This window comes from Anopheles ziemanni, chromosome 3, assembly GCF_943734765.1.
Source record: "Anopheles ziemanni chromosome 3, idAnoZiCoDA_A2_x.2, whole genome shotgun sequence".
In the NCBI taxonomy this organism is placed as follows: Eukaryota; Metazoa; Arthropoda; class Insecta; order Diptera; family Culicidae; genus Anopheles; species Anopheles ziemanni.
Genome location: NC_080706.1, coordinates 6,431,971 through 6,451,608, shown reverse-complemented (window position 1 = coordinate 6,451,608; position 19,638 = coordinate 6,431,971). Strand labels below are relative to the sequence as shown.

The 19,638-nt window shown below is 46.0% G+C and overlaps 4 protein-coding genes across 6 annotated transcripts; 2 read left to right on the top strand and 2 right to left on the bottom strand.

Moving 5' to 3' along the window:
• Positions 1 to 229: 229 nt before the first annotated feature.
• On the top strand, positions 230 to 13,537 carry LOC131288993 (proline dehydrogenase 1, mitochondrial). 3 transcript variants are annotated; one of them, XM_058318179.1, is made up of 12 exons: positions 230 to 712; positions 7,224 to 7,345; positions 9,045 to 9,131; positions 9,203 to 9,387; positions 10,545 to 10,568; positions 11,628 to 11,704; positions 11,779 to 11,957; positions 12,033 to 12,207; positions 12,286 to 12,447; positions 12,527 to 12,718; positions 12,795 to 12,972; positions 13,039 to 13,537. In XM_058318179.1, exons 1-12 carry the CDS (start codon positions 260 to 262, stop codon positions 13,242 to 13,244), a joined length of 2,040 nt encoding a protein of 679 aa, XP_058174162.1. In that variant the 5' UTR covers positions 230 to 259; the 3' UTR covers positions 13,245 to 13,537. The 3 variants fall into 3 exon arrangements, with proteins under 3 accessions (XP_058174162.1, XP_058174165.1, XP_058174161.1); XM_058318182.1 differs by lacking the exons at positions 7,224 to 7,345; positions 10,545 to 10,568 and adding an exon at positions 7,904 to 8,025 and having other exon boundaries at positions 11,640 to 11,704; XM_058318178.1 differs by lacking the exon at positions 10,545 to 10,568 and having other exon boundaries at positions 11,640 to 11,704.
• Positions 13,538 to 15,466: 1,929 nt separating this feature from the next.
• Positions 15,467 to 16,792, top strand: LOC131287100 (zinc finger protein 845). The gene is made up of 2 exons (XM_058316119.1): positions 15,467 to 15,697; positions 15,765 to 16,792. The coding sequence occupies exons 1-2, from the start codon at positions 15,503 to 15,505 to the stop codon at positions 16,776 to 16,778; spliced, it is 1,209 nt and encodes a 402-aa protein (XP_058172102.1). The 5' UTR covers positions 15,467 to 15,502; the 3' UTR covers positions 16,779 to 16,792.
• A 119-nt stretch (positions 16,793 to 16,911) lies between these two features.
• On the bottom strand, positions 16,912 to 17,644 carry LOC131287690 (large ribosomal subunit protein uL22m). Its single transcript, XM_058316766.1, has one exon. It carries the CDS (start codon positions 17,608 to 17,610, stop codon positions 16,963 to 16,965), a length of 648 nt encoding a protein of 215 aa, XP_058172749.1. The 5' UTR covers positions 17,611 to 17,644; the 3' UTR covers positions 16,912 to 16,962.
• Positions 17,645 to 17,856: 212 nt separating this feature from the next.
• Positions 17,857 to 19,571, bottom strand: LOC131287228 (CAAX prenyl protease 2). The gene is made up of 2 exons (XM_058316260.1): positions 19,220 to 19,571; positions 17,857 to 19,129 (listed from the first exon to the last, which is right to left on the bottom strand). Exons 1-2 carry the CDS (start codon positions 19,357 to 19,359, stop codon positions 18,376 to 18,378), a joined length of 894 nt encoding a protein of 297 aa, XP_058172243.1. The 5' UTR covers positions 19,360 to 19,571; the 3' UTR covers positions 17,857 to 18,375.
• Positions 19,572 to 19,638: the final 67 nt, after the last annotated feature.

Genomic DNA, 19,638 nt, shown 5'->3' with positions numbered 1-19,638 from the left:
TGTTCGGAGCAGTGTGTTTTCACGTGTTTCTACCGGTGTGTCGGTAGAGCGAGTGCCGTCACACAGCGCACAGTGTCAGGATCAGGATAAAACGCCGCGAGCCATACGCTGTCACAGTTGCGCTTCGTCCTCGTGAACGGAGGGGTCGAACATCCAGCGTGCGTTTCGGCGTGTTTGTGGCTGTGTGTGTGTGTCTGTGTATAATTGAGTGAACGTTCCGTGTCGATCATCTGTAAGGGTTCGAGTGGCCACTTCCGTCATGGCTTTCCTGCGTACTGTTTCGCGGTGCAACAGCTTGGTGTCCCGCAAGGTCACCTCACCTTCCGGCGGGCCGGGCAGCTGCTGGTCCTACGCAAAGTCGGAGCAATTCCTGCGTCAATATGGTATGCATGCGGCCGGGAACCGTGGTCCGCTACCGAGTGCCCTGCTTGCCGCACTCAATCAGCGACTCGCCTTGGAAGGACACTCGGCCGAGGATCGCCGCTGGCGATCGACCGTGGCGGCGGCGGCACCAGCGTCATCCGGTGCGGGCGTCCAGGCCAGGTCGCAGCAGCAGGACAACAACCCTTCCAGCGGGCAGCGCGATCCGCTCGATGTCAGCTTCAACGATCCACACGCCGCATTCAAGAGCAAGACCACGCTCGAACTGATTCGGGCCTACTTTGTGTACGTGCTCTGCTCATCCGAGTTCCTGGTGGAGAACAACATGAAGGTAAGGTCCCGGCCGATAGAAGGACGCCGAAAGTCGCGACGGTCGAACCCCTCGCCAGCAATCCAGTGTTTGGTGTCGCAGTTGGGAAAACACTTTCACAGAAACGCAATTGCGTGCCTTTCGGGGACAAGACAGGACTAGATTTATCCTTCCTGCACACGCCATGAAGTTGGCCGCGTACGCCCTAGTATCTTATATCAGCCTTCATGAAAAACACGTCACAACGTGAAATCTTCCGCTGCTTCATTCCATCATCATCATGCATGTGAATATTTTTGTACAAACTTGCTTCATGTATTTTTATTTTCAAATTTAACAATCGACTCATGGACTACGATGGGAATGTCACGGCGTTAAGCTGTTGTCATAAAAAAAATTATTATTATATTTATCTATCTTTTAGCTCTAATATATCAGGAGGCTCGCGACCCCTTTGACACAATTGGTGGTTTCACGAACTATGGATTTCATACCAGCAAGAGGACTGAACCAAAGGCAATTTAAACAATTTCTATTGGAAAGTGATAGTTACCTTTGAACCACATCATGCCGAGCATCTGATTAGCTAACTTACGTTCCATTTCATAAGTAAAAGCATAAAATGGACTGAAAATAAAATAACAATAATTTAACACCAAATAATCGAAAGGACACAGAGCTTATTCTAGCTTCTCGCGCTTATGTAACTTTGCGCATTAGATAGTGCAGTATAGGGGTTTGTTGTAATGGAATCCTTCCACATTTCATTTCCACTCAAAACCAGAGCAAGTTTACCTAAACGAGGAACCAATCCACATCGGATGTGCAAACCAAAGCAGAAGAAATAGAAAAAAAAATCCGGTTGCATAATCGAACCTCGTGTTTGCTTACAATGCAACTAATCCTTCAACCTCGTAGGTTGGCTAATTTGTTAAAATGTTGCAAACTTTGTTCGTCGGCCGGCCCGACGGTAGCAAAAGGGCATTAGAACCCCCTCGGTACAGAGGTGAGAGGAGTAAATTTAGAACGCGTTCTGTCAAGGACCCGGGAGAGAATACGGTAAAGTGCCGTTGCCAAGGGCTGGTGAATGCCGGGAAGGGCAGCGTTCGGGTTTCCAGGGGGCTGTTTTTACAGTCCGCGTCCACGCGACCCTTTTTCCCACCCACCCACTCACGAGTCTGGGGCGTAGGAAGTGGCCACAAAACAGATGAGCTAAAATTAAACCACTATCACACACATACTCCGTGTGGCCCGGCTGGTGTAATGTTTTGCAAATGTGAAGAGGATTTCCACCGCGTCTAGGAGCGCACCAACAAGATGACGAATTAGTCGCATACTTTCGACGATCCTCCCAAAACACAGAACTGTGTCGCCGGGAAAACAACCGGGTGTTTTTGGGTGTGTGGGAAAACAGACACCCCAAAGAAAACTCTCGTGCAAACCCGCAGCTGTGCCAGGGTGGGGTGTGAGAAAGGTTGCCAACAAGAAAACTTCCGAATCGAAACGTGGCCGCGGCGAGCGAGCTCTCGAAGTCTCGTGTTCATGTTTGACGTGTTTTCGCATGGGCGAATTTTTCAAGTCGATTTCGGTGTGGTCAACGGCGGAGTAAAATGATGGCAGGAAAGGGAAGGGGAAGGCTGATGAAGGTGTATTTTTGGCACGGGGACTGGTGTTCGCTTCTTGCACCGGTGGCCAATTTTGTTGCTGCCGGTGATGGACGCAGAAAGCTCGATAAATAGGATGAGTTTTTGGCCGAAAGGAAAAGCGCTAAAACCGCAACAAGTGGGCGCAGTCCGCGGATCACGCGACAGGCTCGAACGTATCGCAAAATGTGGTGAAATACAAAACCGTATATTCGTTCCCCCGTCCTATACCAGCTGGTTTATTGATGGCCAAAGTTGGATGGCATTGTTGGAGAAGCTTAATTTTACAAAAAGTGTGCCACCCCGATTGGTTCCATCCACAACCGAAGGCGCTTATGCCGACAGAAAATCTAATAGAAAGCCATTACCTAATGCAATCATCATCTAAACTGCATCGACCGGCCGATAGATGCAGTCGTATGCACTTACACCGTATGGCTGGAAGTGGCCACGTTGGGAATTGCACCTTTCATAAATCGTATCAACTTACCCTCCTCCTCCCATCGCCCGGCTAGGTTGGACACAATGAATTATAGAAAATTGCTAAATGAGCATTATGAAATGGAAACCCACTCCCCCTGTTCCACACGCACTCGAGGGACGAAGGGGTAGGACGCTGTTCAGCGATAGCCTATCAGCCGCTTTCTGACCTTACCGGTGAGATTGATAGGAGCTGACGTACAATTATGCTAAAACTGTCTCTTGGCCTCACACGAACGCCAAACAATTATCGGTAAGCACAGGACACCGAACACCAGGGCACCAGGTTGGCGCCACCGAGCGCCTAAAACAAGGACAATTAACGACATTTGCATATGTGTCGTGTACGCCTCGAAAAGTATCATCCAACCGTGTCCTTTCGACGGCCGTGCTTCTCCCCCCTCGGATCGTCTTGTTTTCTGTAATTTGTCAAATGAACTCTGCCCGATAGTAACTGCTACAGATAGATAGTCAAAATAAACAACAGTTTTCCTTCCCGGAAAACGATGGGTGGAGTTTCCCGGCCAGGGTCTAGTTTAACACGAGATGGGTGCGTGTACGGTTGAAGCCGTATGTTGCTATCTTTTTGGCTTTTACTTTATGCTGCACGAAGAAACGAATCGTTCAAATTCAGAGTCGGGTCTTTCTGGAGCACATTTGGAATGTTTGTGGGTCGGCTAGGAATCCCTTCAATTGCGAATGGAAGTAAAAATAGAAATTAATTGTTGTTTTTTGGATAGCGGCTCCCCCAAGGGTTGGTCCAATCACGTTTGGAAACTGTGTTTACTGTTTGTGCTATAATCTCCTTCAGGGTCACTATTACCGCTTTGTAAGATAGTCAATCGAATTTATCATATGTTTTCAAACAAAAATAGGAAATCAGAATATTATTATTACTTTATTAGTACTGAAAATAAAGATGTTATCCTACATTGTACTACAACTATGTACTAAGGAACTGCACTTCTCGCCAAAGTGTGCGTTACACGGTATTTGCAACGGTTTTACATTCTATCTACAACCGTCTGGGTCTTCAAGAAGCGACGCATCGATCGATTCGTTATAGGTATCGACAATGCTACCAAGGGTAGAGTGTTCTATATTTACAAAACGGGGCAGGAAGCAGTCACGTTTCACGTCGACGTCGGCGTCAGCGACGATGCTGCTAAGCGGGGAAGCTCTCGGCAAGAAACAGCTGACAGAAGGGGTCAAAGCAACGGTTTGACCCCCCCCAGGAAGGGTGTGTTTAAAAGATATGTTGTCGTCCACACCCCCCGAAGCTGAGGGTGATTGCGCTGTTGGGCGGCGGTGGTAAAACCGACCAGGGTTAACTTGAAAGAAACCACCCCGAACCGGCCTTGATCAGTCTTTGTAGCCGCCTCGTGAGTTATAGTTATCACTTAGCAACTACCACAAAATTGGATCACATGATGGATCTGTACGGGGGCCTCGCCAAATGAGTGAGCATTGATAAATCTTTCGTTAAACAGAAGCCCGACACGGTCTCCGAGATGACTCGTACCAGTTATCGAATGGTGACTATGAGATGTTCGAGGAACTCTGCACTTCTCGCGGGTTGTGCAATCGTTGATATTATAAAACATTCCCCAAAGAGTAGTTTTTGTCACTATGATCACGGTCTCGTATCGGGGGCTTAGCACGATTGCAACAATGGTGCTAATTAAACGTGCCTTAAGCTTACGCTGGCACACGAGAGCACACCACCACATAACACCTTCGCGGCCTGCGCGAAGATTGACACGACGTGTTGCGCAGGAATTAGCGGACACGTCCTCCCATTCCGGATACTGCTGGCTTCACGGAGAATGTGACGTAGCCCTGTTGGAAGAAAACACATGTTCATGTGACCCACTGAGACGATAAGACGTCGAGAAAAAAGACCGAGATCATCGCCGGAGAACTTGCGCGACACTGGCCTCCGACGCCTTCGCAAATAAGCAGCTGCGCCTGCAATGTGCACCACATTCCCCCCACTATCCCTTTCCAGTACACCCCCCAAACAACACCCCACCCCCTTCACACACACATGGCGCAAAAGTGCAATAAATTGTGCTGACCTTGGCAATGCACGCGTTCCGGCTGTCAACGACGTGGAAAGCGGCAAACCCTTCGCTCCGCCTGACGATCGTCGTTCGACTGGGAGCTAAAATTGTGCCATGGTTTTTGAGTGTGTGTGTGTGTGTGTGTGTGTGTTGTGCCGGCTTCCCTGCACTACATAGTTGCATAATGTTCGGGTGCATCGATTGTGCGGGTGTGACCCGTTGCTGGGGGAGGCAGTTAGCAGTGTGTTCGCTAAAGAAGAAAAAAAAGGAAAAAAACCCACATACCGATCTTACATCCGTCGATCGTCAAGCTCGCAATGCACAAATTGTAACGTGTGTAGTTGTGGTTTATCGGTTCATTGCTTTTTGCTGACGATCGAAGAGTTTTTTCATCGTCTTGGGAAAAAAGAGTTACTTTAATTTTTGTGATCATAAAAAGGAGCAGACATTTTTTAAAACCTTACATCAACCTTGCCGCCGATCAAAATACAATCAATCATAATTTTTTCTACTTTAATGTACAATTCTGACTAAGCCATAACAACGGTAGTAAAAATGTCATCGAAATACAATTTGTAAAAATTCGAAAATATTGTTATCCCAACGATTCCATTTCCCTTTGGTGTGATAAATGTTTCGTTGATTTCAAAGTCAGCAAAATAGCTAAACAAAACGCAATTAACACATTCTCGATGCAGTTGTGACACTTTTATTTTAGCGGAAAGATTTTTTACACCTCCATTTGAATTGGCGCGTGGCATTGGCGGGAGGTTGTAAATTGCTGCTTTTATAACTACATTCTTGCGAAAACAAAAATGGTTCCTTCTGGGAGGTCATTTTGATTCAGGAAGCTTGCTTTGTGATAAAAAATTCGTCACCACTTTGAATTTAAGAACCTGCCTACTCCGATTGGGAGTCATATAATGGAGCCAGCGAAAAAAAAACTATTGACGATCTCTAATGCCTCACGATCGCGTGACTTTGCTTTGAATGTTGGCTTCATTTTCTTTGCCTTCTGGCCCCGGGACTTACTTCTCTCGTTCAACTACTTTATTTTATTATCCACCAGAATTCACTTTTATGATCATTTCATGGCCGCGCCGGGAACGTGTGTGTGTGTGTGTGTTTTGCCCGTCCGCGGAGCCGGCCACCGAAAAATCAAGTCAACGTTTGAATGCAAATTACCCTGATCTTGAGATGACATTGGTTGTGCAAAATGGAGGAAAAGAAAAAAAGTGATACGTGGAGCGCAAGATTGATTACAGGAGAGATCTATAAAGATACCTATCAAGACATGTGAACCGGCTGTTGCCGACTATTTTTTTGACATTTCCATCCGTCCATCCGATTGTTAGTTTGTGGCCATTTCGCGTCAAGCATCCTGATCCACGCCTCAGAAAAACAGCATTGCTTTTCGGAACATCAAAGTGGAAGAAATTCGAGCACACATTTCGCATAACAAACATACCCCGCCAAGATATAAGACCGAGTAACTAACAAATGAAAATGTCTTTTCCTCTCTTTTCTCTTTCTCTATTATCTATTTCTCGTTATTTTTCATCTGCCTGCTACCCATTGGCCCGCACGATGATTTGTGGTTTGATTGAATCCTGTGTGGCACAATTTTCCGGATCGAATTGTGCTCCATATGCAAAAACAAAAATATACGAATTTGGATAACGATAACATTGGACGCTGGTGATGATGATTCCGGCATGCGAACGTCGACATGCCATAATCATAATCACCCGAAACACAAAAACCCGGCGATCGATACGCGCGACGCGGACGCCGTCCCAAACGAAATCATCGATCCAACACACGAAATTTCGCTGCTTGCTTCTTCTGTCGCGTCCTGATGTCCTGGTACCGGCCAAACGAATACACCTAAACGCAACCCAACCACCTCACCATCGCTCCCTCATCACTACGGCACGACAAATCGTTCACGGTGGATTGAATCGGTCCGGGATTGGATTGAATTGGCGCATGGAACGAAACGAACAAAAATCCTAATCAAAATTTGCACGCATTCGACCGGAACTGGTATCCCATAAAACCGGTCACCCCTACCCTGCATTATGGAACCGGAACGTCGCACAACACCACCGTGAACACAACACGCGACAAAATCGGAACCGTCCATCGCGGATATTGGAACGAACGTCAAACGATATGTTTGCTCTGCCGTGCATTGCATGTGGGCACCTCAAATTGGAATCCAAAACATAAACGCACAAACCCCCGTCCCCACACTCTGACTCACCTAACGTACCCCCTCCGTCCCGGAATGCCTAAACCATACCCACGTGCGCCATGTGCAAAAAACATCAAACATGTTTACAGCTGATGAAACTCACGCAAACCATTCTGGGCGAAAAGCTCTTTACGCTGCTGATGAAGTACACGTTCTACGGTCATTTTGTGGCTGGTGAAGATCAGTTCAAAATTGTCCCAACACTGGAAAGGTACATAGCTGTAGTGGCAAGTAGTGTGTTTCTAATTCCGTATTCTTTTTTTTTCTCTTGTTCTTTTATTTCGTTTCGTCGTTTCTTTTTCTCTCTTTTTTCTTTCTATTTATTTTTCATATTTTTGGATATATTTACACTCTTGGTTTTCGGTTTCGGTTTGGGTATGGGTCTCCCTAATCTGTCGTACCATTTTGCTGCCCTCCCTTCTTTGCCCATCCGTTCTTTGGCAAACTACGGTGTGAAAATTATCACTTTGGACACTTTTTTTTATATCATTGCTGTTTTACAAAAACAAAACAAAAACCTGCCTCGGCCACGATCGACAAATTTTGAATCTCTCTCCACTCGATCACCCCCGCCCCCAACTCGATCACCTAAACCAACTCGTGATGATGCCAACCCGTTTGCTGCGGTTCGATCCTGACCATCGCCGTGTGATTGCGTTGGGGTCCTGGTGTGTGCCGGCTGTGGGCTCTGCGCTGCTACTACTCTACCCCACCCCTATCCGCTGGGATCTTCTCGTATCGATCGTACCGCTGCCTTCCCGCCGTCCAGATCATGAAACTGACGCGAGCCATCTTCGGTGACGGGCTCTTCGTCTATATGATGAAGCAGACGTTCTATGGGCATTTTGTGGCGGGCGAGGATCGCATCCGGATCGTGCCAACATTAGAAAGGTGTCTCTTCTCATAACCGTTTTCCTTTTCTGTTCTTGTTATGTTTTACGTCTTCCGTTGTTCTCAACACCACTCTGTTTGTCTCTTTTGTTTGCGAGAAAATGCAAGAACGCGAACCCGAGCGCGCGCTGCATCCCCCCCCCGCCATCCCTTCAAGCCCCAAACCACCACACTACCATGCTCTGATTTCTATGTCTCGGTCGTTATAAGTGTGTTTTCTGCACCGCGATTCTTTTCCCACTTTGAGTGCACTGCCTACGGTCTTTCAAGCCACTTTTATGTCCATCCATCTGTCTGTCTTTCCATCCGTGTCGTTGTGAGTTGTCTTAGCCTCCGGGCGAGGCCCAAAACTGGTCACCGGGTTCTACTACTCGCCGAGCACAACCACTCGTTTGTCTTCTTAAGTTAATTCTTTATCATCATACCTCCATCTGGACATATAGAGTATTCATTAAAAAAAAACGTGTGTTCTTGTCCTTCATTGTTCTTTTATTTTCATTGGATTGCTTTCGTGCATCGTTGCACGTAACCTTCGGATGGATCGTGTAATGAGTCTGGTTTTAAAACTACTAAGCAATAAAACTACTTCGATTTGGATTCATTAAAATGTTTAACGAAATCATCCATCTGTTACCTCCTTTGCCATTACAATTTACAATGTACCTTGTTTATCTTCTTATGACGACCTCGCATTAATTACTGCCCACTTTGAAAAACTATGTCCTTAGGTTTCGCGCGACATAACAAGGCTCGAATTCTTAGCCGGAAAACAAATCTTCTCCTATCGTTGTATTATACTTTTTTTATAATGTGTTTTTTAACCGTCTGTAACTATTGTAATTTACGAAAAACTACGACAAGTTTTTATTAAGGTTTCCTTCTTTCTACTAGAAACCCCTCTCTCATAATTTCTGTCACTAACGATCATCTTTAGTTCCTTAACTAAACCCATCTATTTAACTAGCTAAAATGTTTTCTCAGCGACAGCCATTAATCGAAACACGTTGCAAATATTCTAGGTTGCGCTCGTTCGGTGTAAAACCCATCCTTGACTACTCGGTAGAGGAAGATCTATCCCAGGAGGAGGCGGAGAAACGCGAAGTAGAGTATGTATCCTGTTACACCTGTGCGGTTGCCCTCGCAATGTTACTAGCGCCAGCTTTATTCTCTTCCGCAGGGCATCTCTGTCGTCTACCGGTATCAATCCGGGCGATGCGGACTCGCTGCCACAGTACAGCGTCGACAAGACGTTCGCCGATCGGCGATACAAGGTGCAGAGTGCCCGTACCTACTTCTACCTTAATGAAGCCACCTGCGAACGCAACATGGAAACGTTCCTGGAGTGTCTCGACGCGGTCAAAGGTTGGTCCCGTTCCCGGTTTAATCCTGGCAAACACACATGTCATAGGACCAAGATCAAATGTGATGAACATTGTATACGGTTACTTCACGCGTATTTCGAGCGAAAGCGCTCTGAGAAAATTACGACGAAAAACTAGGACGAACAGGGGAACATCTTTTGTCACAAAGGTGACATAGAATCGCTCTGCTTTTGGGACTTGTTTTGCGCGTCTGGTCTCGCGCCAACGTGGGCCCACGAAAAAACCCACCTTTTCGCTAAAAATACAGCTACCCATCCGCATCGTTAATCTATTAAAGTCAATTGTCCATCAGCGGCGTGTGTGTGCCACCGCAACGCGTGGCGGACGGAACGGCGGGCTTAGAGGCGTTCTACTTAGGAGAACACGCTGCACACATGCCCTCGAAATATGTCGCTGACGTGGCGAGGGTTGCATAATTTTGCCTACCGATGCATACGCCCTGCGGTGGTGCTGCAGGATTGCTCTGCAACAACTGACCGAAATGCACATGGAACGGCATCGCGCCCGACCCGAAAAGTTCTTTTTGGCACTTCCCCCGGGGTCAGCGAAAACGAATGCCCGCGCCGTTTACGAAAGAAAACCGGCTGGCAACTTGACACCCTATGCAACCGCGTTCACCTGCTCTCGAGTCGGACTTCATCGGTGCACTCTATCTTCGGCCCGAAACTGGCTGAAAACACCTAATAACACCGAAAAGAACACGCCACGAACGGAATTGAAGTAGGTTTTGGCACGACTCTTCTTCTCAGCTAAAGCTTCCTTCTTTCACGTACTCTCGATTCTCTTTCGCTTGTTATTCATCTTTTCATCTCCGTTTGATCTGAACCAAAACCACATCATCGGTGGCGTGGAACTTCTGGTGGCAAAACCGGACAGTAGGGCCTGCGGGCACAGGCCCCAAAATGATGCGTTCAAGGAAGAGCCGCAGCATAATGTTACTAAATGCCTTCGGATCGATCCTTTGTCTTCTTAACTACATCTTCTCCGTTATCAGGATCGATTGAGGCGGTATCTTTTTGTTATGTGGCGTTGTTCGTCAGCCCGGAATGCTGAGTCGCTAAAGTTGGCCTGCCAAAACAAGATTGCCATTTTTCTGCCACTGACCTTCGCGGAGGACGAGAGAGCCGCCTTTGAAAGAAGAGGATCGATTGATTCCTCACGACCGGTTCGTAGTACTTCTGTTGACAGGGGATTAATTTTTGTTGGTTCCCTTATCTTCTTTGTGTACTCTTTAAAATAGTAAGCAATCAACAAATCAATTAATACACAAGTTTTACACTTTTAGAATAAAAGAAATGCTCCTTTTTATTGAACATTTGAGCTAGACCAACATTCTTGACCGACAAACTGTTTATTATTAGTCTCGCTGCTGCTACGTCGCCACATTCTGGCATAATTTTGGCACCCGCAAATAACTAATAGGAAAAATAAACGCAGAACAGCGCGTGCTCCTCGTGCCGGGGATAAGACCTACGTCACGTGCGTTATTTGCCAGGCACATACATATCTGTCTCGCCTCTGGTCCGATCCGTACCGACGGTGGGCGATGGACAGAGAGCACGAGACCATCCCTCCGAAGTCTCTTCCGATCCCCATTCTGCCCTCGCCTCGCCTCGCATTAGCTGACTGCCCTTTGCAACGTGCAACGGGAAAAGAGGAGAGAAGACCCCGATACGATATACACTTTCCATTTGACGTCACTCGGTCAGAACCGCGGGAAACTTGGGACGGGAAGTAAATCTTCCGATGAAGGGAAAATTGTTTAATTACACTTGAAGTGGTGCATTTTGGATCACTTTCAGTTGGAAGATTAAACATGCTTCTCATGAGAGGGGGTATGTGGGAGTAACAGTAGGAGTTCATTGCACTTGTGGAAAACTATTTCCTTGCTCCCCCGAATGCAACTTTGAACGCAACGCAAAAGATTGTTCCACTTTCGATTCTCTCACCCTCACACAAGCGTTTGTGTCTGTGATTGCCGGTCGGAAAATTCTCCCATCTTCACGCGTGTTAGTGAGTGTGGAAATGTGGAAAATTGAGCGGTGGATGAGTGGTATTATCTAAGACACACACTTTTCCGGGTGCAGCGAGCGGTTTTTTGCAGGAAGCGAGTGGTCGGAAAATTTAGTACAAAAATATAAAATTAAAATACCGGCATTTATTAAAAAAAATGATTGTTAATTGTCTACCGGAAAACTAATTTTATTTTTCCATTTTTTTGGGTTTATGAAGGAGCTACCTTTGGAACTGGTATAACTGCTATTAAATTGACTGCCCTCGGTAGACCGCAACTGCTAGTAAGTATTTGATCCATTTGTCCAACAATGCATTTACTATTCATTTGCCGATTTTAAACGTCTCTTCTTTGTAGCTTCAAGTGTCTGAAGTAATCATGCAGGCCCGCAAATACATGATGGACTTGGCCGGCAGTACCGGCAACATTTTGACGCATCACAAAACCATCCAGGATCTCGAACGTTACCTTGGCAACGTGTCCGACAAGGCGGAGGTGAAAGAGTTCCTCAAGAAAGTAACCTCAGACAAAGATGGGTAGGTGTTCGCTTCGTTTTTTTTTTTGTACGTAAGGGAAGGATATGCTTTAGCTTGATTTTTATATCTTTGTAGTATTCTTCACCTTTTCCCCTGGACTGGTATTATCAACGAGGACTGTCAGCTGAGCGAAACGTTCCGCGTGCCAGATCCGGTCACCGGCCAGATGCGTCGCTTGATCTCAAAGATTCCACCCAAAGAGGAGGAGATGTTCCGTAATATGATTAGGCGTTTGAATACGATTGTTAAGGTAGGCGTTCGTGTGTTGAGGATGTAAGAAGGTGTACCATTTGAAGGATTAATATTCTTTTCTTCACTTCCCGAATAGGCTGCCCAAGATTTGGACGTACGCATTATGATTGATGCCGAGCAGACCTACTTCCAACCAGCCATCTCCCGCATTACGCTCGAAATGATGCGCAAATACAACACCGAAAAGGCCATAGTCTTCAATACGTACCAATGTTATCTGAAGGATACGTACAAAGAGGTACCCCGAGATGGTGACACCGTGTTTAAAGTAGTCCTCAACGCTCACGCCGTATTGTTTGTCCCGTTGCCATTTGTAGGTATGCACTGATCTGGAGCAGGCTAAACGACAGAACTTCTACTTCGGCGCGAAACTTGTGCGGGGCGCGTACATCGAACAGGAGCGTGCCCGTGCGGCCGCACTAGGATACGAAGATCCCACGAATCCCTCCTTCGAGGCGACCACTGAAATGTACCATAAGACATTGACGGAGTGTTTGAGACGAATCAGGGTATGTGGGTGTGTGGGAAAAATCGCAAAAAAAACATGGTAAATGTAATTTTTTCTATTTGCCACCCTATTTGCAGATTCTCAAGGATTCAAACATGGATCCAAAGAAGATTGCCATCATGGTAGCATCGCACAACGAAGACACGGTACGGTTTGCCATCGAAAAGATGAAGCAAATCGGTATCTCGCCTGAGGATAAGGTTATTTGCTTTGGTCAATTACTGGGCATGTGTGATTACATCACTTTCCCATTGGGTAAGTCTCTGTCTCTCGATGCCCCTCTAAGTGCAGATTAACGAACCTCCCCTACTTAATTCCCAGGTCAAGCGGGATACTCAGCCTACAAATACATCCCATACGGTCCAGTCAACGAAGTCCTGCCGTACCTCTCGCGGCGAGCGCAGGAAAACAAGGGTGTGCTGCAGAAGATCAAGAAGGAGAAACGACTACTCCTGTCCGAAATTACCAAGCGACTAGCGAAGGGCCAGCTGTTCTACAAACCGAAGGGCAATTATGTGCCTATCTAAGGCGGGTTTTAGGGCAAAAGTATTCGCCAGCAGTAGTCACACTAACCGCGCACACACATACACAAACACAACCGCCGCAACCGAAAGAACAAGGAAGGAACACAGGCAGACAGAACTCAATTTAACGAAAGTAACAACACTTGAACCTCTCCCACTTTAGACACGTACCCCTTGATCGTTTACCGTTACCGTATCTGACCACGGTTGACGATCTTTTTATTTATAATGGAACTATGAACCTGCTTGGCAAAACGTAAAGCCCCGTCCCATAAAGATGGGCAACCCCTCCGACAAATGTAATGTGATTTGTGATTGAAAATCCCTTTTCCCCCTGGCGCACGTGCTATGAGGAACAGTAACGGTTTTTCGTTCGCGTTTGTGCTGTTACTTCCCTGAGCAACTGCCCAGTATCGTTCCAATTTATGTTGTTTAAACACCAACCCGCGTACGGTAGCATATTTATGTACAGGTTTTTTTATGTTTCACATGACGAACTTGCGTCTCAAACAGTTAACGTTATTTGCTTCGTTCCTTAATCGTTCTTTTTCGTGGGGACGATCTTTCTGTTATTTTGCTACTTCTATTAGGCGCTTTCTTAAACTAGCGGCAGCAGCAGAAGCAAAAAGATGCTACCTTCCACATTTGAAGCATAATTTTGTGATGTATACAGTAGAACATGTTTGTTTTAGGTAACCAGTGGTATTGACTAACGTACACAATTTATTATTTAAAATTAAACGAAGATTCGTGCCGGTCGCTTGTTGTGATCGCATTATTAGTATGTTTGCGCAACGACACATAACACAACCATAAACACGCTTTCACACCATATCGCTAGGATATGAGTTTTACGATAAATCAAAAACATATTATTCCCTTTACTCGAATGCCGCCCCCATAATACCTATTATGATGCACTACGACGCTTTTACTTTCCGAATGCCGTTCCTTCGGGTTTTCGTTCGGATCCGGCCTTCGGCGCTGCCTCAGTCGGTTAGCGTTTGCGAAGGAACAGGGTTCAACCCGCATTGCTACACATATTCTATGTCGACAACAGGTCAATCTTGCGAAACATCATCATTGAATGTTAGTATTATGCTTACACGAGGAGGACAGTAAACTCATAAAGATATAGGAAAATTTTAGATACCCAAGACCGGCGCGAGTGATGGCTGGAAAAAAGAAACCAACAAACCAGAAACGGCAAACCGAAACCAAACACTCTATGAAAATGCTGACAATAAACCGAATGTGGAAATTGAACTAAATAACGAGCACAGGACGACGATGGGGGTACACGCGAATATTCGGTCCCAGCCGGATCGAATGTCCAATTTCGCGCGTGTATGGACGTCCGATTCTCTTTGACCTCAGCTCGCCCATGGGTAGTGACACGGGGCGAGACGGTAAAACAAACTGTTAGGTGAGAATTTAATCATATTTAAATGTGTGAAGAATCTATTAACAACCCAAGCATACCAAACACGATACAAATGTTTCACAGAGTTCTTAATAAATGTTTACATGTTCCACACGTTCGTCGATGATGCTGCATTCGATGGAGGGAACTGAAGCCGACAAAAAACCAGTTTACGGTATTAGACGTATGCCGATACGCTAGTGATGAATATTATTAGAAAAGAGATGATCTGGAACGAAGGGAAGAAACGTGGGTAACATTGATAGGAAAGGACTGGGTGTGAAACGATACACACGAGCAAAACACAAAGATTGGTAAATTACAGGTCTAAACCATTTGCATGCGCAGCACGTAACGGTGACTTCACCGCTCGAAATATTGGTACTCGCTCGATTCTGTTAGGATCAAACCGAGAATCTCCTACAGCCCAAATGTGTCTGTTAAGTAAAATCTCTGATCGTAAGATGTGAAAATTCTGAAACAAACAATAAATTAAATGAATCAGAACACGGCTCGTGTTTTTAACTCAATTATACAACCTAGGAAAATTACACCGAATTTTGCCGTATCAATCATTCCACATCGCTACACATTTTAAAGCAAAATATGTATGCCCCGTTAACTTAACGGTCAAGTTGAATTGAGCCTTTTCTGTTCGTGTCGTTATTTGATCGAAAAACAACATCTTTAATAAAATGTCAAAGAACTGTCACCTGTCCATTGTAAACAAAATAGTTTTAAAAATTTACGCGTCCCATGGATTTCTGCAGCGTGCCATTTTTGAAAACGAAAGAATAAAATGGCTTCAATTGACCCACATGACCCCAAAGACCCCACGATGGTCGTGGGCTCTGGAGTTCAACAACCTGAACAACCGATAGAAGCGCCAGTAGTATCCTCGAGTCCACCGCAGGATGCAGCGTCTGTGAAACCATCGTCGTTGAAGAGGATGGAATATAAGTGTGAATTTTGTGAACTAATATTCAAACGCAAGGATAGTCACGATCGCCATCGTTATTCACATACCGGAAAGGTACAGTATAACCAAATCTTATAGCAAAGAGAGTGAGTACAGTGGTGCATTCCCCATTTTTCTGTAGCTTGAGCATCCCTGCCTGAAACCCAACTGTAATAAAGCGTACTCGAACCGATCTCATCTGCTTCGTCACATGCGTGCATCCCATTTCGAGCCCACCGACACCCAACAAAGTACCGTCGACTGCAAGCACACGGCGTGCAAAATGAAGTTCACCAACAAACAATCGATGGAACGCCATTACCAGGTGAAGCACATCCTCGGAAAGCCGTACGCCTGCGATGAATGTGATGAGCGCTTCTGGCGGAAGCTCCAGCTGAAAAGGCACAAATTCAAGCACACGGGCCAGTATCCTCATAAATGCGAACACTGTGGACAGGGTTATGTTAATATGAAATCGATGCGAGACCACCGGTGCACGCGTAACATGCAGAAGTGTGCCGACTGCGAAAAGGAGTTCAAATGGTGGACGGAGCTTGTGGCGCATCGTCGACTGGAGCATCCAACAAAACACCGTTGCGGCGATTGTTCGAAAGTGTTCCACACGAAACGGTCGCTGAAGATTCATGCACGCCGGCACTTGCCGGATGATGAGCGGGAAGTGTTCGAGTGCCCGCACGAAGGATGCCCTCGGTTTTACGAACACCGCAGAAATCTCTACTTTCACGTACGCGCCAAGCATGAAGGTTTGAAAAAGTTTGCTTGTGCCGAGGAAGACTGCGGCCTGGTGTTGGCTACACAGCAGAAGCTTGATCTGCACATGAAATTACACAAATCGGCTACCCAATCCGCTCGGCGAATGAAACTTTCCACGAAGACAGCGTCAAAGGCAAAGGCTACTGCGGAAGATATATCAGGCGTGAGTGATTCCGTGCAAGAGGCTGTTGACCAACCCCTAGCAGATCCGAATACCAATAAGGATTTGCAGCCCGAAATAGACATCGAGAAACATAATATAGAATCAACGTCCGAGTCGGAATTGGAGGGATCGTTACACGTTACCAACATTTTGTCGGCCAATTTGGATTCATTGAAAAAGCAGATCGATGCGTTACGAACCGATATGTCGATAGTTTAATCGTACATCTGGATGTATGGATTGTGCTCAAATCATATTTATCGAAGGGAAGGGTTTTAATTGAATTAGGGTTGAACTTTGCATGATGCGAAGTCAGCCATCAACCAAAAAGTGAAAAAGAATTAAGAAAGTATTGGAATTAAATAAGAACTATCATTTATTGAACCGTGAGTTTGTTTGGAATTTACAACGAACTAGTAACTTTCCTTTTTCTCATCGAATCGACCCAATCGTCTAGCTGTTGTTCGCCTGTTTTGGGTGGCATTTGATAGTAGTTCGGTGGCGGCGCGCCTTCCTCCAGCCGGACGAAATAATGGCAGTGTTTGTACTCTACCTCACCGGTACGACCTCTTCCATGCCGCCGCATGCCTTTAAACACGCGACCCTTACCGCAGAACGACTCGGCAACCCACAGGTTGCTGCGGAACTCTACATTATGCTTCCTTACGGCCATATCAACCGCCTCCAGGATGGCCTCCTTCACGTAGCTGGCACCTTGCTTGTCGACGAACGAGAGCTGCTTAACGGCCTCGTCTACGGTCATACCACGAACAAACGATGCAACGTACCACATTTTCTTCGGGCTGTACTTGATGTTGGTCTTCTGATGGCAAACATATGCCGGCCGGGGCTCTTCTTCCGGCGCCTGGGGAGAGTATATCACCTTGTTGTACTGCATCCATCGTTGTGGACCAGTGTTGCGCCCGTTCCAGTTCTTTGCCAGTGGGGTTGTTGTGTGAAGATTTGCCGCAAGAACGCGAAAGGTGGCCACGGTGGCAGCATTATGGGAAACGGACAACCGTTTAAACGCGTTTGCTAGATAATTCGCCATCGCGCTGGTGGGAACAACAATCGCGTAACAATTTCGGTGAAGTTTCTGCTTTTCTGACGTTTATGATCAAAACATGCTCACTGCCAATGCAGCAAAAAATCTTGTTGAAAACACTTTTAAAAGAAGCGTTAAAGCATTTTTTTTATGTATTCATTATTTACTCCAATTTAGATGTAACACCGATACCGTGTTTAACGTATGGGAAATATTTTTAGATAAAAACATGTCTCTTAATGGTTGAAATCAATGAGCAATTTTAGTTTATTTCAAGATAAAAAGCCTATAAATCCGTGCAATTATCACTATCACGAGTAAGCGTTTACATATTGTATTCACCAATTCGAAGGGCACTATTGTGTGGATATCATTCGTATTTCGTATCCTGCCAAAATTAGGACTTATATCTGGGCAGCATGTCGTAGTACCTTTTCCGGTACAGAAAATAGTTTCCAATTACGTATCCGTCTCTGTTCAAACGTTTTATCATTTGAGTGGGACCACTCTGTTAACTACAAAGTTTAAGCAATGAAGTAACGCAGAAGATTGTATTAAATAGGGATATTTGTTTAAATAAGAAGGGGACGTTTATGTGAAACATACAGTCTATCGTACGATTGATTTAGCTATTTTAGTGTGATTAGCACTGAACACATAACAGTTTACAAACGAAAGGGTAGACCCATCCGTCACTTCATGATACTTCTATAATGGCACCAACGGGAGCAAGGGCAATTTCTTAGTGTTATACTATTGTCTCAACTTTCTCTAGAGTTTGATCGCCCAGAATAGGTTATTAGTGTACCAGCTGGGTGTGGTCAGTGTGGGTAGGAGAACGATCCATCCGATGAGCCCCAGCACATAGAAGGCAAAAAATAGGTACTTTCTATGATCCGGTTGCGAGAGCACCTCTTGTACGTCCGGGAACCCCATGTGGTTGCAGAAGGCGTGCACAACAAACGGCGCAACGAAATGCGCCGTCCGTACGAATAGGTATGCCGAATAAATACCAAAGATGGTGGTGTAGAAAAATTGAAAAAATGAAACTATCAACACCTCCCGCAATGGACGGCCATTCTTGAGCCGCTCCCTGATATGATGCAAGTGGGCCAGCCCGAACAGTAGCGGCGTTATGAGCATGGCAATCGACGGCCGAAACGTTTGCAGTAGCAACGGTAACATGCAGGCACGAAATGTGAACTCCTCGGACAGCGGGGCAACGACGTGGTTCCGCAGCCAGACCAAATTGCGCACCGCGTTCAGCCAGTACATCGGTTCTGAGTATATGCGCCACACGCCGTTCGACAGCTGGACGCTAAGGGGCCCGAGGAACAGGACCACCGTTAGTAACAGTGGCACCAATGTTGCGGTGAGCAAGCCCTCCTCCCGAAAACCCATGATCTGCCACATGCTGTAGTGTTGCAACACGTCCCTACTGGAAAGGGTTAGCACGAAGAACGGCGCTATGATCATTACTACAAACACACTGAAAAAACGTCGTTTTATGGTTGAAGGGTGGTCGCTAAAATGAATCATAATTTTGTTAGACCATTTGTAGATGATTTTTTGTGTGTGCCGAAGACACGTAATGGGTCCAACGCCCGTTGCTTACCGGTCATGCTTCGAGTTCCATACATATAAACTAGCCACGTAGATAACGGATATCACAAAGCATGCTCCAACCGATACAAACGGCGATAAGAAAACGTTGCTGTCCCTTACGACGCTATCATGATCCTGTTCCGGTTCCATTTCGGGGGCTACGCCGGCCGACCAGATCTTCACGATCAGATCCCAGCGCTGTAAAACCGCTACCAGCTGTTCCACTTTTACATTCGATATGGCGACTGATCTTAATCACGTTTTCGTGGCACGCTGCACAGGTACTGTGGCAGGATGTAATAAAGGCGGTGTTGAATAACCACTTCCTGAGCTCTGGTGAAGCAGATTGGTCCAGGAAAAGAGCGAACCATCAAGATTGCGAAGATTCGTTATACTAAAAGCTAAACAAAAACAACTGAACTGCCGCAC